The sequence below is a fragment of the Triturus cristatus genome, chromosome 4_2, assembly GCF_964204655.1.
Source record: "Triturus cristatus chromosome 4_2, aTriCri1.1, whole genome shotgun sequence".
NCBI lineage: Eukaryota > Metazoa > Chordata > Amphibia > Caudata > Salamandridae > Triturus > Triturus cristatus.
In genome coordinates this window covers 652,366,834-652,393,538 of record NC_140586.1, presented here as the reverse complement: position 1 = coordinate 652,393,538, position 26,705 = coordinate 652,366,834, and the positions used below count along the sequence as shown (strand labels likewise).

Genomic DNA, 26,705 nt, shown 5'->3' with positions numbered 1-26,705 from the left:
ACTGATTCTGTGAGGATGAAAGTGTTTTTAGAATACTGACACTATCAGGATGAAGGCGCATTTAGGCTTCTGGCACTGTCAGGATGGAGGCGCATTTAGCCTTCTGGCACTGTCAGGATGGAGGCGCATTTAGTATATGGAATCTGCCAGGATGAAGGTGCATAACTACACTGACGCTGCCAGGATGAAGACACATTTAGCCTTCTGACACTGTCAGGATGGAGGCGCATTTAGCCTTCTGGCACTATCAGGATGGAGGCGCCTTTAGCCTTCTGACTAGGCCTGGGCAAAAATTTCGTTCCGTTCGCGGAAATTGCGATAATTTGACATTTTTGCGTTCCGCGGAGAGCGCGAAAATGTCAAAAATTCCGGTTTCCGCAGCTTGGCGATAATTTGTTTCTTGCTCGCGCTGTAAAATGATACATTCTCGCGCGCGCGCGATCGCCTTACCTGAATCCCTGCGTTCGCCGACAAGTTTTCTTGATCCGGTCGCGTTCTCCATGAGATGTTGTATTGTTTTTAGCCATTTGCGCTGTCTCGCGACAGTTCGCGCCCGCAGTGACGTCATGCGTCGCGCGATCACGTCTTTCTTCTCGCGATCATGCACCGCGAGAACAACTCAAAACAAGATGGCCGCGCCCGCAAGCAACCACATGGGTAAGTTGGCGACCCGCAACCATGCAGAAAATCTCGCGAACATGCCGGAAAAAAACTTCCGCATCTTCGCGATATTTCTGCTTGTTTGCGATAATTTTAAACATTCTCGCGATAATTTGCGAAGGTTAATTCCGCAAATTCCGCCCACCCCTGACACTGTCAGGATGGAGGCGCATTTAGCCTTCTGGCACTATCAGGATGGAGGCGCATTTAGCCTTCTGACACTGTCAGGATGGAGGCGCATTTAGCCTTTTGGCACTATCAGGATGGAGGCGCATAACTACACTGACGCTGCCAGGATGAAGGCGCATTAAGTATACGGAAGCTGTCAGAATGAAGGTGCATAACTACACTGACGCTGCCAGGATGAAGGCACATTTAGTATACAGAAGCTGCCAGGATGAAGGTGCATAACTACACTGACGCTGCCAGCATGAAGGCGCATTTAGTATACGGAAGCTGTCAGAATGAAGGTGCATAACTACACTGACGTTGCCAGGATGAAGGCGCATTTAGTATATGGAAGCTGCCAGAATGAAGGTGCATAACTACACTGACGCTGCCAGGATGAAGGCGCATTTAGTATAAGGAAGCTGCCAGAATGAAGGTGCATAACTACACTGACGCTGCCAGGATGAAGGCGCATTTAGTATACCGAAGCTGTCAGAATGAAGGTGCATAACTACACTGACGCTGCCAGGATGAAGGCGCATTTAGTATAAGGAAGCTGCCAGAATGAAGGTGCATAACTACACTGACGCTGCCAGGATGAAGGCGCATTTAGTATACCGAAGCTGTCAGAATGAAGGTGCATAACTACACTGACGCTGCCAGGATGAAGGCGCATTTAGCCTTCTGACACTGTCAGGATGGAGGCGCATTTAGCCTTCTGGCACTATCAGGATGGAGGCGCATTTAGCCTTCTGACACTGTCAGGATGGAGGCGCATTTAGCCTTTTGGCACTATCAGGATGAAGGCGCATTTAGTATACCGAAGCTGTCAGAATGAAGGTGCATAACTACACTGACGCTGCCAGGATGAAGGCACATTTAGTATACAGAAGCTGCCAGGATAAAGGTGCATAACTACACTGACGCTGCCAGCATGAAGGCGCATTTAGTATACGGAAGCTGTCAGAATGAAGGTGCATAACTACACTGACGTTGCCAGGATGAAGGCGCATTTAGTATATGGAAGCTGCCAGAATGAAGGTGCAGAACTACACTGACGCTGCCAGGATGAAGGCGCATTTAGTATAAGGAAGCTGCCAGAATGAAGGTGCATATCTACACTGACGCTGCCAGGATGAAGGCGCATTTAGTATACCGAAGCTGTCAGAATGAAGGTGCATAACTACACTGACGCTGCCAGGATGAAGGCGCATTTAGTATAAGGAAGCTGCCAGAATGAAGGTGCATAACTACACTGACGCTGCCAGGATGAAGGCGCATTTAGCCTTCTGACACTGTCAGGATGGAGGCGCATTTAGCCTTTTGGCACTATCAGGATGGAGGCGCATAACTACACTGACGCTGCCAGGATGAAGGCGCATTAAGTATACGGAAGCTGCCAGAATGAAGGTGCATAACTACACTGACGCTGCCAGGATGAAGGCACATTTAGTATACAGAAGCTGCCAGGATGAAGGTGCATAACTACACTGACGCTGCCAGCATGAAGGCGCATTTAGTATACGGAAGCTGTCAGAATGAAGGTGCATAACTACACTGACGTTGCCAGGATGAAGGCGCATTTAGTATATGGAAGCTGTCAGAATGAAGGTGCATAACTACACTGACGCTGCCAGGATGAAGGGGCATTTAGTATACGGAAGCTGTCAGAATGAAGGTCCATAACTACACTGACGCTGCCAGGAAGAAGGAGCATTTAGTATACAGAAGCTACCAGGATGAAGGTGCCTAACTACACGGACGTTGCCAGGATGAAGGCGCATTTAGTATACGGAAGCTGTCTGAATGAAGGTGCATAACTACACTGACGTTGCCCGGATGAAGGTGCATTTAGTATACGGAAGCTGTCAGAATGAAGGTGCATAACTACACTGATGCTGCCAGGATGAAGGCGCATTTAGTATACGGAAGCTGTCAGAATGAAGGTCCATAACTACACTGACGCTGCCAGGAAGAAGGCGCATTTAGTATACAGAAGCTGCCAGGATGAAGGTGCATAACTACACTGACGCTTCCAGGATGAAGGCGCATTTAGTATACGGAAGCTGTCAGAATGAAGGTGCATATCTACACGGACGTTGCCAGGATGAAGGCGCATTTAGTATACGGAAGCTGTCTGAATGAAGGTGCATAACTACACTGACGTTGCCAGGATGAAGGTGCATTTAGTATACGGAAGCTGTCAGAATGAAGGTACATAACTACACTGACGCTGCCAGGATGAAGGCGCATTTAGTATACTGATGCTGCGAGGATGAAAGTGCATTTAGAATACTGACACTGTCAGGATGAAGGCGCATTTAGTATACGGAAGCTGTCAGAATGAAGGTGCATATACTATACTGACGTTGCCAGGATGAAGGTGCATGTAGTATACAGAAGCTGTCAGAATGAAGGTGCATAAACTATACTGACGCTGCCAGGATGAAGGTGCAGTTAGTATACAGATGCTGCCAGGAGGAAGGTTCATTTAGTATAGTGACGCTGCAAGGATGAAGGTGCATTTAGTATACTGACACTGTCAGGATGAAGGTGCATTTAGCCTACTGACACTGTTAAGATGAAGGTGCATTTACTCTACTGATGCTGCCAGGATGAAGGTGCATTTACTATAGTGACGCTGCAAGGTTTGTATTTTCCATATAGACTATTGTGACTTGCAACATGTTTGCATATTTCTCGCACGGGAAAATTAATTAAAGATATTATTTCTGTGTTTTTTTCAATAAACGCACAGCTGCTCTTTTGTAAAGTGTTTTTGCAGCAGGTGTGTACCAGATGGAAGAACCTCCACTCACAGTGATCTGTTAGTAGGGTAATATCATAAACCCATAGAGCTGGGAGGCAGCCCCAGGAATGATCTTCTCTGCGCCCCAGTTGTGACACTGGAAGTATCCGTGCCACTCCTCTTCTCATTAGGCCCTGGAAGGGCCGGATCTATGCCAGAGTTTCAGGGTCATCATTGACTATATCGGTGAGTTACTTGTAGATTCGTTACATTTACATTTGTCTACTGAGGATATCCTGAACATCTGGTACAGATATGGCCCTCAAAGGCCTATGTTGGACACCCCTGGCCAATCACTCTTTTAATGACTGACTCTCAGTGAGATGACTGCATGCTGGTTGATGAGTCCAGAACCAAAACCTAACTGTGCAGTAACAAAAACATATGCTAAAGGCAATGGCTTTGGCTACTGCACAATTGCCAATGACACCATCTGTTGTGTGCTGGTTGGGACTTAGTAATCACTTTGCAAAGGAAAACGATATATGTCCCTGGGTTATTCCATAATGTTCTCCATACCTATAGAGATCACTTGTTCAGCGTTTCACCTATTAAATAATTGTTTCTATATTGTTTACTGGTAATTTAGCATACTTGGCTATATGTTGATGCTTTGCCACACGTTGACTGAATTATGGCTTTATTATGATGGTTTGCCAAGCATTGGCTAAATTATGGTGGCTTGGCATGCATAAATAAATTACATTAGTTTAATAAGCAAGGTTTTTTATTGGTGGCTTGGCATGCATGCCTGTATTGTGGTGGTTTTGCAAATAGGTATATATTTGTGGCTTGTTTCCACACATGGTTATACTATGGTGGCTTGGCAAGCTTGCGAGTTATAGTGGTTTTACTGGCATGGGTCTATTATGGTGGTTTGGCACACAAGCTGTATTTTGGCAGTTTGAAATGCATAGCTGTATTATCGTGGTTGAGCTTGCATTTCTGTAATACGGTGGGTGAGTAGGCACGGCTTCATTCTGGTGGTTTGGCATACGTGGCTGTATTATGGGGTGGTTTGCTATGCTTGGTTGTATTATGGTGGTTGGCATGCATGGAGGGCTGTATTATGGTGTTGGGATTGCATGGCTATAATATGGTGGGTGAGTATGCATGGCTGCATTATAGTCCTTTGGCATGCATTGCTGTATTATGGTGATTTGGCATGCATGACTGTTTTATGATGGTTTGCTATATCGGCTGTATTATGGTGGTTAGCATGCAGAACTGTATTATAGTTGTTTGGTATGCCTGGCTGCATTAAAGTGGGTGGCATGCAGAGAGGACTGTATTATTGTGGCTAGACTTGCATGGCTATAATATGGTGGGTGAGTTCAGTGGTTAATTTGTAAAATAAAAAGTGCTGGTTCTCTCCTCAGGAGGCAGCACTAACAGGAGAAATGTGCTGGTGCAAACTGCCTCCTTACTAGAGCCCTGGCACTTATTGTTCTGGAGAGTGCTTGGCCTAATGTCTAGAGCTGCTGATTTCGGAGCTGGGGAACCAGGTTTGAGTCTCTGCGTGGCTCAACATCCTGTGATTCTAGGGAAAATCACGTGCCTTCCAAATGAGCATGTCCTTAGTTGGTGATATAAGCGCCAGTGCTGAGGATTAGGTGCCGGTACTGAGCACCGGAAAGCTCCGGCTCAAATTAAGCACTGGTGAGTATGCATGGCTGTATTATGGTGGCTTGGTATGCATGGCTGTATTATGGTGGTTTGGCTTGCATGCTTTATTATGGTGGTTTGGGACTCATGATGTATTATGGTGGTTTGACACGCATGGCTGTATTTTTATGGTAGGGCTTGCATGGCTGTAATAAGATGCGGAGAGTGTACATGACTGCATTATGGTGGTTTGGCATGCATGTCTGTACTATGGTGATTTGGTAAGCCAGCTGTATTATGGTGGTTTGCATGTAGAGCTGTATTATAGTTGTTTGGTATGTTTGGCTGTATTATGATGTGCGAGTATGCATGGTTGCATTATGGTGGTTTAGAACGCATGCTGTATTATGGTGGTTTAACATACATTGCTGTATTATCATGGTTGGGCTTGCATGTCTGTGAATGATGGTCGAGTATGCATGGCAGTATTATGGTCGTGTAGTATACATTGCTGTATCGTGGTGGTTTGATATGCTGGCTGTATTATGGTGTGTGACATGCAGGGCTGTATTCTCGTGGTTGGGCTTGCATTGCTTTAATATGGAGCGTGAGTATGCATGGCTGGAGTGCTAAATTGAGCTGGTGGTTTCCGGTGCTGGGCACCGGTGCATAATTGTCAACACCAGCACTCATAACCATTTGCCACATGGCGACTCTGTTTGTTTAAATTATAAATGAACACAACAGTTGTCTTATCAATTCAATACACATTAAAAATTACTAATATCTGCAGTCCAAGCCATTGTAATAGCTTTGGGTGCATGGAATAGTCTGAATTGTCACACTTATAAGGTGTTATGGTTAGTAGTTGTATTGGTTCTGTCATTGGCAGCACTGGCAGGGGCAATTGGTGATGCAAGCTGCAGGGGGCTCCTAAAGAGGGCATTGCATGGCTGTATTATTGTGGTCCAGTGTGCCTGGCTCTATTATGGTGGTTTGGTGTGCCTGGCTCTATTTTGGTGGTTGGCATGCAAGAAGGGCTGTATTCTCGTGGTTGAGCTTGTATGGCTATAATATGGTGGGTGAGGATGCATGGCTGTATTATGGTGGTTGGCATGCCGGGCTGTATTACGGAGGGTTGTTCTATAGCTGCATTGAGATGGCATGGCATGCATGGCAGTATTATGGTGGTTGGCATGCAGGGCTGTATTACGGAGGTTTGTTATATATCTGTATTGTGATGGCATGGCATGCATGGCAGTATTATGGTGGTTGGCAAGCAGGGCTGTGTTACGGAGGGTTGTTATATAGCTGTATTGTGATGGCATGGCATGCATGGCAGTATTATGGTGGTTGGCAAGCAGGGCTGTGTTACGGAGGGTTGTTATATAGCTGTATTGTGATGGCATGGCATGCATGGCAGTATTATGGTGGTTGGCAAGCAGGGCTGTTTTACAGTGGTTTGTCATATGGCTGTGTTGTGGAGGTATGGCATGCAAGACTGTATAAGAAGAGTATAGATTGTGGATTTAATTATTATTCCAGCACAGAGCTGAATATTTGGCTCATGAATGCTCCCTGCTTTTGGACACCATCTCTCCAGCGGTGGCTGGCACAGGTAAGTGCTGTGGGGCGGAGCTTGGGCGGGCAGTGTGGGAGGTCGGGAATGGAAAGACGATGAAATAGGTCAAATTAATTAAATAAATAAACCCTATTGGGTCATCTGTCGCCACACCGCGCTTACATGCACCAGCTGCAGCTGCATCTCTTTGATTCATGTCAGTTTGGCTGTGCTGTTTACAGCATCAGTGCCCTCAAAGTTCCATTGAGAAAAATCATTGGGATTATTAGAGCAGCAACCACTGAGAATCGAAGTGAATAATAGGAGTCTCCATAATCCAAGGAGTTTTTTCCCCAAATGTGCGCAAAAACTGTGCCTAAAACAGCCATTTAGAAAAGACATTTATTTTTGCTTCTCCTTGAGCTAATTTGGGCTTGTTTTGACTTTAAAACCACCTCAGAGCAATTACACGCTGTAATTTTTATCAGCCAGGGCAGCTCTGCTTCTCTGAACTGATGCCTAATAATAGGATGTTTCAGGCTCGCTTAGGATGCTTTTCCCTCAATGTGTGGCCATTTTTCTTGGAAGAAATCTGTTTCAGTTCAGACAGCAGGCATGCTGTGTGGCCACATCATTCATCCAAATGTGAGGGTGTCATTCAGAATCCCAAGCTGCTAGGAAGTAATCACCAACAGGCACAAAACCAGTTCTTTCAAGCCTGTCTCCTGCTGGGCACGTGTGGCCTGATGTTAAAGACTCCCTAAACATCTTCTCAGGTTTTATGTGTCCTGCTAAATAGTTCTAATGCGATATAAATACTGGGATCTGTGTATTTTTCTTGCATTATTTGCCATCTTTTCCCTGTTTTGACAATCACCCAGTTCCCTGCTTCTAGGCCCCCATTAGTTACGAAGAGCGGATGTACCACATGCTGATCAGCAATAGACTCTTAAATTACACATTTACAGGATGGGATTTTTCTTCTGCTAATATTAGGGGTGTGTGAGTGTTCTGCATTCGAGCGCAACTGCACCCGGTGTTGGGGGGTGTGGAAAAAGAAATTGCTATTTCAAGTTGCAGTTAAAGCTGTCCAAGGAGGGGATTTTCCTCTACAAACAATCTCTAGGCCTGAGCATATAACAAATGAAACAACAGAGTGAACTATCATTGGCAAGGCCAATAGGTTTCGCCCATGGGACAACCATTGGCTTTGGCAATGTATTTTAGACATGCTGCACAGCAGCGCGACCTGCTGAGCAACATGGCTTAAGGTAAAGAAAAAAAGTGGTTTGACACGGACAGCATTGACCACTTTTTTTTTTTTTTTTAAAGCCAATCGCTTTTTATTTTAAACAAACGCAAGTGGGGCTAGACATGGGAAGGAGGAACTGGAGAGGAGGCATCAGTAACAGGGTGTGGGACGTTCACTTTATTTCTCCATGCCTAAAAACTGAACGTGCCTGTATGTAATGTAACTGGTGCTCATGTAAAGCACTTCGATACTTCTGGGTCGAGGTTGCGATATATAAAACTGAGAAAAAAAACAAAAAAAGCAAAACCAAATCAGCACGGTAGAGGCGTGGATGAGGAGGGAAGGAGCAGTAACAATAGACAGCAAGAGATAACCTGTCATGTTTCACCAGCAGCATCTTGCCTTTTTTAGCCAACATCACTTAATTATACTGTGAGGAAATAGAGTGTATTATATGGCGTGGTGGTGAGACCTGGCCATGTAATACACATATCAACACCTTTAGGACCAGTAGGTTTCGTTTGGTAAACCCTCTAGCTCACCACTGGGTAGCTGTGGCTGTGAGCAGCCATGCTTACTCAAAGGCGCAACAGGAAAGCACTTAAACAGCACCAAACACATTAGAGAAGAAATACACAAGATCTCAAGAAATTCAGACCAATATATAAAAGTAGACTGTACTTTTAGACACCACAATTAAAAAAATCCACTGGCGGGATCCAGGGATATAGATTTTACAAGGTACAGAAAATAGCACGAACAAGCATTGGCAAATTCAACTGATTCAAAGCTTCAAAGCTTTCTGCGCAAAAACGTTTGGCTAGTTGTACTGCGGTCAGTTAGAGTTAATTTTGCCAACCCACTCTTACAGGGAGCCAGTCAGGGGGAACCGTTAGGCCCTCAGAAACAGTTACCTCGGCAGGTGAAGCAGGCTTCAGTAAGTCAGTTCCAGGTACTTTTATACTTTGCTGTAGGTTCCTATGGAGTGGCCCTTTTGGAAGGACCACGGGATGCTAATGAATGACCAAGGATGCTGTGGATGCAATGTGGTCAATGGGGGTCCTCCTGCAGCTACTTCTTGGTCCATGGACAGGTTAAGGTGGTCCTGGCCATGGGGTAACCGTCTCTCAAAGTCCTCTCGGTCCTGGCAGACGTCCAGTCGCCATTGGACTACCAGTCTCCCAGTATCTTGGTCAAAGCCAAATCCTTCCCTGGATGAGAGCTCGTCTTCTGAGTGACCAAGCTGCAGTCCGTTGACTCTCCAGGTCCATTGGACTCAGGTGTAACATTGATAGTCTGTTTCTGCTCTCGTGTGCTTCACAGCAGTACTTGGTGGCAGTCTGAAGGTTCTGGGCTACCAACTTGCCTTCAGCTGCTGTGGCTCTGTGCTGCGAACAGGATGTCCACCAACTGACCGTTGCAGTCTCTTGCTTCAGCAGGGCTCTGGAGATGTCTCCTCCACGAGTAGGACACAGCAAGCTCAGTCACTGTCCTTTGCTAGCCACAAGGTTCAGCAGGTGCAGCCCACACCGGTGCAGCCTCTCTTTGCTGGTTCCACAGTGCAGGAGACCAGTCTTTCTTCCAGTCAGTTCTATCAAGATCTGAGTTCTGGGTACTTGGGTGCCTTATTTATGCTCAGAAAATGCTTTCAGGGTATGATGCTGTTGGTAGCCATTGGGCTACCAGGGTCCCTCCCACCTGAATACCATTTCCTGTGAAGTGTGGGATCTGGCTGTCCCAAGATACACCATTTTACCCACTTTCAACATGGCAGAACCCCTCTCGGTGACCAGAGCTCCCTACTCCAACCCGTAGGCGTGGCTACCAAGGGGGCTCCATTCCCCTGAAAAATCATTCTGGCAACTGGTTTCCACTTCCCTGTTCCTAATGCTAGTCTGTCTACCTACACAATGGAGCAGCCACTCTCCCCAGTGTTACCCATTTGCCCTTCAAAAGTTGCTTCTCCTTGGAAGCTCATTTACTGGGCCAACATCCATGTGGTGTACTGCAGGAGGGAGGCAACACCTCTCTCCAGTGCAGGCTTCCATTGTATCCTTTCCTACAAGTCGTTAGCATGTCTTCCCAAGAGGGCAGATAGCTGTCTCAGGGACAGGCTCCTTGTGCAACCGTTAAGGGCACAGAAGATTTAAAGGAAACAAAGTGGCAACTTTGTAAAAGCTGCACATTGCGACGTTACATTAATTTCAACTTGAAGATCAACTTAGGGTTAGTGTAGCAAGCTGTTTAATACCTTGGAGTATCAACTTTGGTCGCACCGTTTAGGAGCTAAGCTGATGGTCAACATGTAACTCTACTCGTCAATGGGGCGACCAAGTCTTTTCACAGTAAAAACTATAGTTTTGCATTTTTACTGCAATAACATGGAAAATACATTTTCTGCCAGTGAAATGTGCTGTTCCCTGCCTTGGGGATCAGTAAGCCTGCCATATGGATGACCTGCACATATTGCAGAGGGAGGTTTGAGTTTGCCATTACTTTAAGTGGCAAAGTTGGGCTAGCATTTCTAAACTACTCTTCCAGTCTGCAATGGCAGCCTGGGAGGCTCGTTTTACTTGTGTCACACACAGGGTAGACCCAACCAGTGCCGCAAACCCTGCTGTGACTTTCTAACTTACATATCAGGGCAGGGCAGTGACACTGAAGTTTGGTGAGTGGGCCTCAGTGCGCTCTCGGAGGTGAAAAACCAGCAGCATCTGCCCAGACACTTGGGGGTGACCATACAGAAAGAGGCATTTCCTTACATATACGTATGCCGTACTTCTACTACAGGTCCCAAGATGCACCTTTGTGGGTGAATAAACATACTGTTATACGCCTCAGGCGTCACCTTCAAGGAGGCCTGCATTTTACAACCAACATCATTCGGCACATAGGAGGAGGCCCGGTTCATGCTTATATAGGGAAAAGGGAAAATCCAGGTCCCAGAATGCACTTTTCTGGCCTTCTTTTGCGGGTGAACTCACCGTCAATTAGGTCTGTCATGTAGAGCTGATATAAGTCTGCACGTGGAGGTTTGTATGGGAAGTATGTAAATCATATTTGTATTTCAGTAGCTTGTAACTTGAATGCACTCTCATGCATAACACTGATTAGTGTTAGTGGCAGCAGTGTAGTAGAATCGATATCATTACTGACATTAATATCAATGGTACTATATTAGTGAGTTTTGTGTTATTATTACAACAACGTTAGCCCTGGAGCAGATGTGATGTCATTTTGAAAGTTTAAATTGCCATCTTTGAAGCCAGGACAACTGTGTTTTCATCCGATTTCCCCTATTTGCCCACATTGTGTCATTCTGGGCAAATTTCTTCCTTTCACTATGCCTCAGTTACAAAATCTATATTTCTGAGCTGGGGTGTTCTCGCTGTCCACAAATGTCCACGTAAACGAGGGGAGCAGGCACTAGAACAAGAGGAAATACTCTGAAATATAGCAGCACATTGAGAAATAGAAGGCATGTTTAAATGCAGATGTGTTGCCCTCATCTTGCAGTAATGTGCCCCACATAAATTGAACCAGAAACTGGGAGACCATCATTGGCTTGGCTTGTCTTCTCTCTTTCCATGCACCGGTTCATGGAGAAACAACACTGTCTACAGCACATGCAAAAAAAAGTTCAGTAAACCTGCAAAGTAGCACAGCCGAAAAACAGCGATCCGTGGTTGTCTCTCTGTTTTCAAATACAAACGCAGAGATATTCTTTGGTAACTGTGTGCGTTTTAGACAATGCAGTTGCATAAAAATGGGTGCATAGCGGTGTCGTGCATGAGTGCGTACGTGAACGTGATGCACCCCACAAAGTTACTGCATACGATGCAGCCAATGCTGGTGCTATTGTGCGCTTTCTCTCAATGCTAGTGCGATTGTGCGCTTTTTCTCAATGCTAGTGCAATTGTGTGCTTTCTCTCAATGCTAGTCCGATTGTGCGCTTTCTCTCAATGCTAGTGCAATTGGGCACTTTCTCTCAATACTAGAGCGATTGTGCGCTTTCTCTCAATGCTAGTCCGATTGTGCGCTTTCTCTCAATGCTAGTGAGATTGTACACTTTCTCTCAATGCTAGTGCGATTGTGCGCTTTCTCTCAATGCTAGTGCGACTGTGCGCTTTCTCTCAATGCTTGTGCAATTGTACGCTTTCTCTCAATACTAGTGCGACTGTGCGCTTTCTCTCAATGCTAGTGCGACTGTGCGCTCTCTCTCAATGCTAGTGCAATTGGGCACTTTCTCTCAATACTAGAGCGATTGTGCGCTTTCTCTCAATGCTAGTCCGATTGTGCGCTTTCTCTCAATGCTAGTGCGATTGTACACTTTCTCTCAATGCTAGTGCGATTGTACGCTTTCTCTCAATGCTAGTGCGATTGTGCGCCTTCTCTCAATGCTAGTGCGACTGTGCGCTTTCTCTCAATGCTAGTGCAATTCTGCGCTTTCTCTCAATGCTAGTGCGACTGTGCACTTTCTCTCAATGCTTGTGCGATTCTACGCTTTCTCTCAATGCTAGTGCGACTGTGCGCTTTCTCTCAATGCTAGTGCGACTGTGCGCTCTCTCTCAATGCTAGTGCAATTGTGCGCTTTCTCTCAATGCTAGTGCGACTGTGCGCTTTCTCTCAATGCCAGTGCGAGTCCTTCTACAGCGGCACGCTGCTCCATTCTGGGTTTGCGTGAAGGCCGAGAATGCACTCATGACACAGCCCCGGGTCCTTAGGTTCATATCTTAAATGGTTGGGTTTTCTCCTTTGAGCCCAAACCTCTTAGCTCATTTACAGACACATAGACTTTGCCAATCAAAGCGAAATCTCAACAACAAGTGAACCATCTTTGGAGCCCATGAAATCTGTGTTTATCTTGTATAATGTTTTTTTTAATTCTGTAAGCTAAAAACGTTTTTCACAGTTAAGGTAAATAATGTAATAGGCCCAATCCTACTAATGGAAGCGACTGATGAAGAGATAGCGACAGTGAGATTTATTATTTCAATTTTCCACTGCTGTCCGTTTATTTTAGCCTTGAGATGGCATGTACTTTGCACTTCTGTGCATTTTGGACATCACTGCATGACACATACCTGTCAAACAAAACAAAAACAGATTGATGACCACTTCCCGTAAATGAACCTCTAGTGCCAGACGCTTCTGACTTCATCTTCTTTTACAGGACTCCTCTGAGTCAGTTCAAGTAGGAAAACTCAGCTTCAGGTTAAAAAGAGGTCTTTTTGCTTTTATTACCAGAATACACGTCCCAATATTGCAGCTTTACGCACTTTTGCTTAAAAGTGTATGTGTAATGTAAACCATCTGTTCTTCAACGAAATAGTGGACTCTCTCCAAGCGCTGTAAATGACTTAAAAGCCTTAATGTACTGTTAATTGCTTTTTTCCGAACATAGAGAAAGGACTAGATGAGTCATGTGCACTGTCTATACAAACTAAAATTAGCAAATTGAAGTGCACTCAGTGCTCAGATGTGGATCTTCAGGAATAGCTTCACATCATCCTCACGCCTGTGACATGGTGACTGGCTAGTTAAGGGGTATATACTGTTGCCCATACCCTTGGCAAAGGTGTACCAGTGCATCATCAATTTTTAGAGCACTCATTTAATACTAATCCATTTGTGCAATCAAAATGTTTTGAAGATTTTTGTTGTTATGTTTGAGAAAGAAACTCATAGGCCCCTACTCTGTGGGTGGGCTGTGTCTTCTGTCTACCCCTTCTGTGGGGCAGGGCCACCGTAATACCTATGGGTGGTCACCTTGAAAACTGGCTAAAACAAGACTAGTAAAAGGGAGAGATGTTTCTGAGAACCTTCCCCTGGTCTCAACAGCAATAGCAACGGGCCCGACAGCACATGTTTAGACTAAGGCCTGACTTAGATCTTGGAGGAGGGGAATACTCCATCACAAACATGATGGATATCCTGTCTGCCGTAATACGATCCCATCATATCCTATGGAGCTTGCAATACAGCGGATGAGATAATCGTCATGTTTGTGACGCAGTATTCCATCCGCCAAGATCTAAATAAGGCCCTAAGATACAACTCGATGGAATTGCAGTCTGTGAAGCATGCAGCAGTGCCTTGTGCTCCACCAGTAGGTTCTTCTGCGTGTAGAGCACAGCTTTGAGCTCTAGCAGACCTCTCATAACGTGCAGTGCAGAACTGCTATTTAGTAACCCAAGCTAACTCACAGATTCACTACACTATCCAACACCAGAGGGGTGAATTACTGAGTCTGTCAAAAGCCAATTGGGAAGGGTAAAAAGAAATATAGGCATCTGCAGTTGTTTCAGAGATATTGAATGGTTGGAAGTATTTATGAAACAGCCTTTACTAGTCAAATCATCCCTAGGCACTAATCATTATTGTTAGGACCTTATTATGGGTGCCCTGGCATCCATCTCAGTAACTCTGCTCCCCTTGGGGTTACTCATACCTGGGGCACCAGCAGTTCCAAGGGAGTAGAGCTAACAGAGATTACCAGCAGTGGCCCTCAAGCAAGAAGTCTCCGGGTGAAATACACCAGGTCTGTGGATTTACTGTAGACATTCTAATTCCAATGAGACTTGTAACTCCTGTTACCAATCCCATTGGAAGTTAGTAGACACCCACAGTAAAGGCCAAAGTAGAGGGAACATTCAGATTATTTCTGATGCACATTTCATTGGCATTTAAAAAGTGGTCTTCCTTTTGCAAGGAACCTGAAGGGAGAAAGAATAAGGATGCCTTGAACATCCAACAGTAGAGATGTGGTAGGATGGCACTTTAGTATTCTTTGGTTTACTGCGGGCGGGGAAATGCATATTTAATTACATTCTAACTTTATTAAGAGGTCAATTAAGTCTCTAAAGGTCAAAGACCAATTATGGTATCTTCTCAGTCCCTAGACGACACAGACTTCCTTTCCTTGGCCACATTTTGATAGATCTTTTTAAAGAGAGTTGCAATACCCCACACCCATTAATTCCTGACATCGCCTTGGAACACATTTTATTTGCTAAAAAACAAGCAATGTGCCAGTGGGGAATCAGCCCTTTTTCAACGGTTATTGTGAAAAAGGATTACCTCCTTTTTAGAAGGGTGAGATGAAGCCAGCTGTGGTGCAGTTAATCTACAGCTTGAACCCATTGACGCCTAATGATAAATTTGTGTATCATCAGCATACCAGCGACTTACCAAGCTCAGCACACAAATGATATGGAATCATTGAATCATGACCAGTGAAAGCAGTCAATGCCGTGGAACACAGTAGATGATATTAGAAAATTGAAAGGGATAGGGGTGGCTTTGTAACACCAGACAGAATGAGAATCAGTTTAGTACGTAGTCTCAGACCTAGTCAATTCTTCTTGAACTCTTACAGCCGGGTGGTTGTCAACTTTATTTAAAATGGCAGCTTATTAAAGGAGGCTGCACATTATACTTTTTTACTCACATTTACTCACATCCCTAATCCACATGACCACAATCTTCAGAGGATCGTTCACACTACTGCAAGCACCATCTACATACTCCGACCAGGAAGAAATTGAGTTTAAATAACTATGGTAGTTATTACAATCCAAATAGTTCAGAGGTTTCAGCATTCCAATATCCTAGTGAAGTCTTCAACAATGGGTAGGTTGCTGATACACAGAAAGCAGAGTGCTACTCAGTGTAGGTTTTTTTTACAAAGGAAGGATGGCAATCCCTTCAGTAACCCCACTGGAAATGTTCACTTCCTTACCCGTATGTATTGACATTCATGTAGCACAATCCTAGCTGAATAGCAGCATAGCACTGTACATTTATTGCAGATTTACACTTTACAGGTACGTTACACATAGTCTCAATTTTACCACTGGACTGTGGAGAGCTTTATTGAAGACAATGGAGTAGCTCCAGGTTTAAAATAGCCGGTATAAGCCCAGAGCTTCAACATTCCAATGTTTGTCTTTATATTTGTTGTACCTTCTTAATTTAGAACCTTCTACCCTTAGTGGGTGGGTTCTAGGCTATTAATGGCTGGTATACATTTTGCTCCAACCTTCCTATATTTGTCTTTATGTTTCTCCCTTTTTAATTCCGAACATTTCACCCTTAGTGGGTGGAATTGTCTACTAGCCTTATAGTCCCTCATTATAGGCCCTCGCCTACACCTTGAGCCTATAACTTGGGTTTAAGGCCTTTAACTACTGGTATAGACCTCAGCAACAATAAGGATATATTGCATTATATTTCATGGCACTGGGAGATTAAGTGATTTGCCCAGAATCACACGTTTTTTAGTAAAGGGCAGGAGCTGAAATTAGAAACTGGGTTCCCAGGTTTCCCGTCAGCAGTTTAGCAAGTAAAACACAACACCTAATCAAATGCCTTCAGAGACTGAGCTATTATTCTGGTCATAAAAGGCGATTAGGAAGTCGGGTTCTTTTACCCAGACGGTACATTAGGGCACATGTTGCATCAATTCAACATCGCGTTACTGCAGTCCGAGGAACGCTGATTTCAAGACACCCGGGCTTACACTTAGTCATCCGTCCTTTGGATACAAGGAATCTACCAGTCAACCTTTATCTTGTTTTTACATTTACATATCGATCATCCGTATAGTGGACCTTGCTCATTTTGATGCAGATAGGTGGAACTTTTGGATCAGTGCTGTAAATCACTCAGCCCTCTTGGACCTGGGCAGATATCTTCTACTTTTAAAGATATTGCTTTTTATCTGCTGTGGCTTTTCCTAAAGAAGGCACTGCTGTGCTGAAACGCGCATAGGATATTATCCTGGGTTGCAGTCACTAAGTGACACAGACATCAATTTAACATCAATCTAACAGATTCTAACAGATTCTTCTGAAATGAATGTTTAAAACACAAATTCTCAAAATGGCAATACATCTTTGAATATGAATATGAAAGATCTATAGGAGTTTGTTTTGTCTTTGTTGTATACATTATGATAGTTGAGTACGAATGATGACATGGATGTGGTGTGTTTGTAGATTGTTTTAGATTTGTATTGTATATATATATTCATTGTAAAGTCTTTAATAAAAAATAATTTTTGTATTTTTGCAATATACACATTGTGTTTTTGTCTCTCCTTATGTTAGAGAACTATTATAGTTGTGTACTGTATTAAGCTTGAGTTGCCCTAGGAAGTTGGGTTCTCCTTTATCAACCACCCTTAGCTAGACGTGAGTTAAAGTACATCAGTTTGTTTTGCTGTATTTACTTGATAATCTATTGAGTGAACTTCTCCCTCAATCCCTGAGTTTTCACTGCTCAAAGCAGAAACCTTTCAGGATGAAAAATTAAGAGCAGCATTCTAGCAGAGTTGGAATATTTATTGAGATGTCCTTTTATCCTTAGCATTAAGTTGTAGATATGAGGGTTTAAATCTTTTTACGTTTTATTGAAGAATACAAATGTAACACATCATGGCAACAAAGCATCTAGTAACAGACACCTAGAACCTTATCAGGTGATCTCACTCTGAGTTCTGAAACAAACATTCCAAAACAGCATAGTAAAGAGACCTCAAGCTAACGTATATAACTAAGAAGGTACCATCACATCTACCAATTAGTAATCGACAAATTGCTATGGGGGGGCTTAGCACTTACCCAGGGCTCTGAAGAGGTGGTATACGCAATTATAATCTTCAAAAACTCTTCCTGCAAGGTGCGCAAACATTCTGCTCTGTCCATCTGAATGGTAAAGAGGTAGGAATTTAAGGCCTATACACCTTAGAAGCTGACACGAGGCTGTCTATATAAAATGAAAGAAATTCTGATATCTTGCTCCTAAGCAATGGCTCAATGTGCTTATCCAACTATGTAAATGTCCAACTGAAGGAGTCTTTATGAAACCCCTTAAAACCTGGCTTTTGTAACCTGGCAAACACTTCTGGGTTAGAGCTTTTTTACATAGGATCCCAGCACCTGTTCGCTCTATTTTGTAGCAGCTATGCACTTGCTAACATAACTTAACATAAAAATTGTGATATTCATTACCATTGCATTCATAATCATACCAAACAAAACAGCAAGCCTATCATTCTTTAAGTAATCCATATCCCGTTATTTATGTTTAAATTTCATATAGACATATAGCTTCAACGAATTACTTGCCTAGACATTATTAATAGTTCGAATATACACTGCATCCCAGTTTTCCTCCAAAAATTTATGTAGCAAGCTTTTGATGTCTGGCCAGAAAATATAGTGATCAGCAGAGGATAACTTTTTCATATCTCTCATGAGAAGGGTTGTGTTACAGTTTTACAGTTGCCGGGCATTCCCCCAATAAACAGTGGATGTCAAGTCCGCCCCGTTTAGATTTTGTTACATCTCATAAAGTGGACAGGAAATGCTACAATTGAAGTATAAAGATTAAATAGCTTGAAAACTCAAGCATATGAAAGGAAGGCATAGAGGCAACAACTGCAATGCCACATGATGCAAATATTATGCCCTTGCAATTGCTGTGCTCCAAAATGCCTGTCCTTCTGTTTCATACGAATAGCACTCATTACAACACATGTGTTTTCTATGCATGCCATTACAACACAAGTCATTACAACAACGCGTTGTTACATCGCATGCCATTACAACGCAAGTCGTTAGAACGACTTGCGTTGTAGTGGCACGCTGGAGTTTGGAATAGAATAATTTACTATTCCAACTCTAGTGTGTACAACAGGAGGGAAGGTGTTGGAATGAAAATCCAACAAATCCAACACCTTCTGCCCCCTACAGCAGGTTGTTGTAACGGCTTGCATTGTAATGGCATGCGATGTAACAACGCATCGTTGTAACAACTTGCATTGTAAGGGCATGCGATGGATCACATGCGTTGTAAACGATGTTCTTGTTTCATACTGATCCTGAGATGGGGCATGGGGGCAATGGTGCGTAAAAGCACCTGTATCTCCGCTCCAGATGGTTCCAAGGATATGGCTCATTTGGTAGCTAAGATTTTCAGGTATGTGAGCGTTGTGACTGTATTCCAAAACCTAGGCTCGCAGCCCATTCTACAACTTGAATATCATGGGTAAAGTATGAATTGCTGTACATCATAAGGACACTGCAAGTCACTAAAGAGTTCCCTGACAATATAGAGGAACAAGGCCAAATCTTGAAGCAAAACTCACGACTTTTAGATTTTTCCCCAAACTCCTTTTACCTGTGTAAAAATTGATGAGTTATCAAATATGGAAAGAAATTCCTTCTAAGAATTCATCCCCTAAAAAACCCATGGTTTGAACTTTTACGGTCCTCAAAAATAATAATTGAATGAAAGTATAAACCTTAGCCTTTTTAAAAAGAAAGCAAACAAAACTGTAAGAATTGTATCATGGGGGATGGATAAGAGTATTCTCAAAAATGCTCACAGTCCTTGTCAGTAATTAATTCCTATGCCAACAGTCTTGAGAAACAATATCTTTGGCAGCCATTTTTGCTAAATACAAAAATTAAATCAATCCAGTATTGCTTTGGCACATTTCTTTGTAAAGACAAAGGCCCTCCGTGGGTTATGAAATACATAGATAAAAGATGTAGGCTACTTAGCTTCCATGTGAAATTAATCCTGCTAATTCTTTGTGCCTGTCGACATTTATGCCAGACAAGAAGGACCCTTCTAAATCTTCCTACCATTGGATATTCACACCTGAAGTGGGGCACATCTTCAACTGAAATGCAGATTTGTTAAATTTATGATGGCGGTCGAGAAATATTGAAACTTTTTAATGTAACTTTGACTCTACAAAGTATTGTTTATACTGTACTCACTTGTTTGCACAATTACAATTTTTTCTAATACTTTTAAATAATCAAATAAAAAATCTTTTTTTCTTTCATCTTTCTTCTTCATAATGGTGATGACCACAACAGCGATATTGATGATTCAGGGGGTAGTGTCACTGCCTTGATTTTAGCATAGATCTTTTAATGTGTGTCTAATTCATACAGCAAGTGCCTGAACCCTTGTAATTTTTATCTAGTAAAGATTGATAGATACCTCTAACTTACATTATCAACATATGTTTTATGTTTGATTAGTATCTGAACATTATACAGAACTGAACACAAAACTGATATTGTTTTCTTATGTTCGACAGGTAAAAGCAAAAGAACTCCCGCTTTCTGCTGTACGGTTCATGGAAGAACTAGGTGAATGTGCTTTTGGAAAAATTTACAAGGGTCATCTGTATCTCCCTGGCATGGATCATGCTCAACTTGTTGCTATAAAGACATTGAAAGACTTTAATAATCATCAACAATGGGCAGAATTTCAGCAAGAAGCATCACTGATGGCAGAACTGCATCAGCCTAACATTGTTTGTCTTCTTGGTGTTGTCACTCAAGAGCAGCCAGTATGTATGCTTTTTGAATACATGAACCAAGGTGACCTTCATGAGTTCCTGATTATGCGATCACCCCACTCTGATGTAGGCTGCAGCAGTGATGAAGACGGCACTGTAAAATCCAGTCTGGATCATGGTGATTTCTTGCATATAGCAATTCAAATAGCTGCTGGAATGGAATACCTCTCGAGCCATTACTTTGTTCATAAAGATCTTGCTGCTCGTAACATATTAGTTGGAGAGCAACTCCATGTGAAAATTTCAGACCTTGGATTATCTAGAGAAATTTATTCATCAGACTATTACAGAGTTCAGAATAAATCCCTTTTACCAATTCGGTGGATGCCTTTAGAGGCAATCATGTATGGAAACTTTTCTTCTGATTCAGATATCTGGTCATTTGGAGTGGTTTTATGGGAAATATTCAGCTTTGGTCTTCAACCCTATTATGGCTTTAGTAACCAAGAAGTCATAGAAATGATTAGGAAGCGACAACTGTTGCCATGTTCAGAAGACTGCCCTCCCAGAATGTACAGCTTGATGACAGAGTGCTGGCATGAGATTCCACCGAGGAGACCAAGATTTAAAGAAATCCATGCAAGACTACGGTCCTGGGAAGGACTTTCAAGTCACACTAGTTCAACTACACCCTCTGGTGGAAATGCCACTACTCAAACAACTTCACTCAGCGCAAGCCCGGTTAGCAACTTAAGTAACCAACGGTACCCAAATTTCTTGTTTACCACCCAGGGTTTGCCACAGGGTCAAATTGCTGGTTTTATTGGACCACCAATGTCTCAAAATCAGCGCTTTATTCCAATAAATGGATATCCCATACCTCCAGGATATGCAGCTTTTCCAGCTACCCACTTCCAGCCACAGGGGCCACCAAGAGTAATTCAGCATTGTCCCCCACCCAAAAGCCGCTCACCAAGCAGTGCAAGTGGATCAACAAGCACTGGCCATGTAACCAGCTTGCCTTCATCTGGATCCAATCAGGAAGCAAACATTCCTTTACTCTCTCATATGTCAATGCAGGGACATCCGAGTGGGACTGGTGCAGGTGTCTATGGAAATAAAACTCAAAAGGCATATAAATCAGACTCAAAGCAATCATCACTACTAGGGGACTCAAACAGCCATGGACATAATGAATCAGTGATTTCGGCCGAGGTGTGAGCAATTTAATTTTTTATAAATACAACATACTGCAAAAACTAGAAAGACCTATAGATTTATATTCAAATATTTTATTAAAGTAAGATTTGTCTGCTGATAAAGAGATATTTCCAAGAAAGTATCTTTTGAGAAGTGCAACTGTGTACTTATTAACATGAGGCACATGAATACTACAGCCATGAAAAATGAACATTGTAATATGAGCACTCAACATATGATGATAGTGTCCAACAATGTTGTAGGTAACTCAACTTTGGGAACACAAGCAAAGAATTTCATTCAGTGAAGAAGGACATTTCATGATTATTATTTAATGGTAAATAAGTGCATATAGAATGCATTGCCATTAAAATACTTGATATTGCTTCTGATTTATTGCATTTGTCGACCAAATACAGCTCTGGATAGGCTGTCTTGTTTACAATTTCAACACCCTTTGTCTTTTCACTCATTTTTGCTTTCTGCTGCATCAGCAATTCATTTTCCACATTTATTTCAAAAGCCAGGAGAAGTAAATTACAAAGACAAACCGTTGTCAATTCCAAAGAAGATTTAGCATTTGATTCTTGCTCAAAATAAGAGATCAGGTAAAGCATTCTGAGTGCTGCAATTCTTGATATTTTTCCATCCACTGATCATAACAGGGCATAGTCACAAATGTAAATGTTGGCCAGAAACATACGTTTATGACTAAATGTATCTTACTTACGCGTGCCAACAATTCACAAAGGGATTGCAGTTAGGAATAAACCCTTTTAGAGGAGTAGAGAACTCAGCCACAAGTGTAGAGATTTCCACACCCGTAAATCCCACTCAAGGAGGTGGAATCCAGGATGTCCTGGGCATTCCATAGCATGATTAGATTTGTAAGTTTGTGAATGCACACAAACAAGTAGGTTTGTTCATAGTCACACATTACTGACAGCCTGCAAATGATCAGAGTTTACTCCTGCTAAGTGCTGGCATAAATCCCTTTTCAGGGTGGGAAGTAGAATGGCTCACCCTAAAATGTGGTGGTGGGGCGTGTACCAGAAAATATTTCTCAATGTATGAAACTATTTTCTCTGCAGAGAAAAAAGTAACAAAAAATCGTGTACTCACAGATGGTAATCCATTCGTCTTGTGCAAAGTTCTCCGTCACAGAGAACTTTGTAGAGGGAGAATGAATTCCAAATTTGAAAATCCTTTAATTTCACAAGGAATCTGTACCGAAACCTGTGCTACATGCAATTTCCCATGCGAATTCCAATTGGAAATCGCTAACTCCAAAAAGTTGTAAAACTACACTTGGATGTACATTTAAAAACCCAAGAACAGTTTTACTATCTTTTGTGAATAAGCCCCACCATACTGTCATGTGGTGTCTAACATTGTTTTGTATATTCTAAATTACGTGTGACCAAACTAATAGGGCCTATCCTGTTAGAAAGTTGAGATTCAATATATGGTTCTTAAAAGAAAATCATACATAGATTATTTCATTCCATTTGTCAATTATTACTCAACACTTAAAAGGTCCCAGCTCTTGATTTGTGTAGGAGAGGGGACATTAGAATATGTGTATATTTTGTTGCTATGCAACTGTTTAATGAAAACTCTATAGCCCACATTTTTAAATGACAATCATTTTCCCGATAATATTTATTATTTTTAGGTCAATACATCATTTTTAACTAACTGACATTTCTATTTCAGCTCTTAACATTCATCTGCGGTTTAAAACATCCGCCTGAAAAATCAATCAGGCAATATGTCATAAAAAGTCAAAGCAATAAAAAACGATTTTATTATTAAACTACATATTATTCTAAGAATTTGTATAAACAGTTACTGAAACGTCAAGTATAATCAATTTAGAACGTTCATTTTGAAACCACTTTTAAGGATATGCAAACAACCTGTGATTATTACAATTTCACAGTTTCCATTTTTGTATTAAAATAGTACTTTTGTGTTCAAAAAATGAAAAGCAGTTTGCTCATTTGACAATACTGTGTAGTCTGAGTTGATTTTCAAATGTTTTGCACAAAGGTGTGTTAATGTTTTGTATGGCAGAAATGAAAATACATCTCTGCATTTTATTTCATTGTGTGTTTCTTTTTTACCTTTCCTTTATATGTGGTATAAATTATTGTGAAATACTTTCATTACAAAGCATGTTCCAAACTTCTCTGAATCCAAATATTTACTTGTTTAGCCATATTTTATCTTTTCAATGTAGGCATCTTATTAACAGAAGTATGTGTAGCTATTTCTGTAGGCTTCTTTCAAGTAGAGCGACAGAAACTTCTATATCCAATAGCAAAGCTTGCAGCCAATAAGTGTGCAATGTTATAATTTTCATATGTTAATTTATTATGGATTTTATAAAGAAGAGTACAGTGTCTGTGAATTGTTGAGTTATACATTTCTAGTTCTATTATCCACACCACACATAAATTAAAAAGGATATGCTGGTGCCATATGAATGAAGGGGCTAAGGCTGCAAAAGAGGGATACATTGGGTTTAGTCTCAGCTTTAAAATCCGTATTTAATGTTTTGACTTATTGTACCTTTCTTTAAAAATTGATCTATACACTTTCATATTAATCCTGAGTGAAGTTTTTATGATTTATCAATTGCTAAAATAGTTGAAAAAAGCTTAAGAGTTACCATTCCCAGAGTTTGTGTGTATCATGAGTGAAAACATTCAAGTCTTAAACCCAATTACACAACAAATAATAACTGACTACAGTTGTTATGTTGTGGTATGCTATCAGTATTTGCCATGAGGGGTCCAGAGGCACTGTGGTAGGTGTGTGAGGCCAGCCCTGGGAGCATACTCAAAATGCCAGGCCTTCAGCTTCTTGTGAAAGTCAAGAATAGAGGAGCTGCAGCGAGTCAATAGATCTAAGCTTGAGGCTGAAACACCAAAGAGTTATAAGCTGTCAATATTGCCCCACAGCGAAAATAGGGTTATGTGGCCAAGTAAAGTAAGCCTAATATGGAGTGTGATTGGAGGTTGTTATAGTAAATTATATTCTGGGAAAATGATCTGTAAAATTATCAATCTAATGCTAAGTTATTAATTTACTAAATAAGGCTTCCTCAGTTTTTAGAATTATGACAAGTTCTGTTGGATGTAGCAAAATCTTAGTAGGATTTTGTACAGAGGATTGGTAAGAGTGAGCAAACTAGTTTCATACATTTGAAATACTTAACATGAACTTGAATTGAATGACTAGCTACAGAAACTTTGAAGACATCTTTGAAAAATGTGATGCTGCCATTTTCAATCACATATGGGCATGTTTAGTAAAAGAGTTATCAAGCATCCAGCAGCATGCGTTTGAAAGAATGACATATAATAAGGATGCAGAATATTAAATAACAGAGTTCATCAATTTTTCTAGAGGACCCAGTTCAAAGGAAACAAAATATACACCGTTTTATTTTTTTTATTTTAAGAGTTTTGTATAATGCTGGCAAATCCTGAGGGTATCAGAACGCTTTACGACAATTATCAGTCAAACACAGTACACTAGAAAATACAGGTTCGAGAGTCTAGTCTTTATCATTCAGTAAGACATTATGGTTGTGGAGGTGAGCCTCAATTTATTGTGCACATCTTGAGGGAGAAGAACATATAACAAGGTGGTGTTTCCATAGTGCAATTTATGGTTCACTGAGGGATAACGGTGCCGGTTTAGGAGGAGTTCATTTAGTTGTTTCTTGAAGTCTATGAAGGAAAGGTTAGTTCTGATATGTACTGGGAGAGAGTTCCAGATTTTGGGGCATTGCCTGAGAAAGAACAAGAGAGGGCTTTTTGTTTAGATGTCTCGGAGAAGGTGAGAATAATTGTGTTGGAACTTCTTAGATTTCTCGTTTGGCCTGCTTTTGTGAGTTAAGCTACGAAGTAATCAGGTTTGCCAGTGTGAAGGGTTTTGTAGGTGAGACAGGCAGTTTTGAAGCAGCAGCGTGCTTTGATTGGTAGCCACTTTAAATGTTTCAGTGCGGGGAAGATGTAATCATGTTTCTTTGTTCCGGTGACCATTCTTGCTGCAGCATTAAGGGTGGCTTTCATGGGGACTAGGTGTGGTTTCGCTGCTCCTGTGAGTGTGGCATTTTCATAGTTTAGTCTGGTCAGAACCAGTGCTTGAATGGTGGTTTTAAGGTCATTTGGAAGGAGGAAGGGCTTGATTTTGGATTACTTTTCAGCTATAAAAAAAACCTTTGCAGTAGACCTTATGTGAGAGCTCATGTTCATACTTGATAGATAAGACTGTTACATCAACGCGCCCGCTAGAAACGTAACATTGCTCGTGGCTATCCTCATTGAGCCTTTTAGCTGAACATTGTTTGTTGAATTTGTGTGTTTTTAAAAAGTGTTGTAAATTGTATTTTTACCGCCTCTGCTTCCCCAAACGACCGCACTGCCTGCACTTAAAACTTTACTGCACTGAACTCACCATTTTGGTGTTTTTCTCGCCGTCCTACCCCCGACCGCCATCTTGGGTGTGGGTCGGAAGCGCTCCCACGTCGCTTCCGGGCTCAGCGCTCTAGGTTGGAGTCACGCCCCCTGGCAAACTCTATTTAGGGGCCTAGTTGGTGTCCGGCTGGTCAATAGATAAGACTGTTACATCAACGCACCCGCTAGAAACGTAACATTGCTCGTGGCTATCCTCATTGAGCCTTTTAGCTGAATATTGTTTGTTGAATTTGTGTGTTTTAAAAAGTGTTGTAAATTGTATTTTTACCGCCTCTGCCTCCCCAAACGACCGCACTGCCTGCACTTAAAACTTTACTGCACTGAACTCACCATTTTGGTGTTTTTCTCGCCGTCCTACCTCCGACCGCCATCTTGGGTGTGGGTCGGAAGCGCTCCCACGTCGCTTCCGGGCTCAGCGCTCTAGGTTGGAGTCATGCCCCCTGGCAAACTCTATTTAGGGGCCTAGTTGGTGTCCGGCTGGTCAATAGATAAGACTGTTACATCAACGCGCCCGCTAGAAACGTAACATTGCTCGTGGCTATCCTCATTGAGCCTTTTAGCTGAATATTGTTTGTTGAATTTGTGTGTTTTTAAAAAAGTATTGTAAATTGTATTTTTACCGCCTCTGCCTCCCC

At 42.2% G+C, this 26,705-nt stretch overlaps 1 protein-coding gene across 2 annotated transcripts in view; it reads left to right on the top strand.

Moving 5' to 3' along the window:
- Positions 1-23,412, top strand: part of ROR1 (ROR family WNT receptor 1) — a 665,735-nt gene extending 642,323 nt beyond the window's left edge. For both annotated transcript variants that reach the window (XM_085602387.1, XM_085602388.1), the window contains one exon: positions 20,177-23,412. In XM_085602387.1, coding sequence (XP_085458513.1) covers positions 20,177-21,601 — 1,425 coding nt within the window. In that variant the 3' untranslated portion in view covers positions 21,602-23,412. The remainder of the gene's footprint in view (positions 1-20,176) is intronic.
- Positions 23,413-26,705: the final 3,293 nt, after the last annotated feature.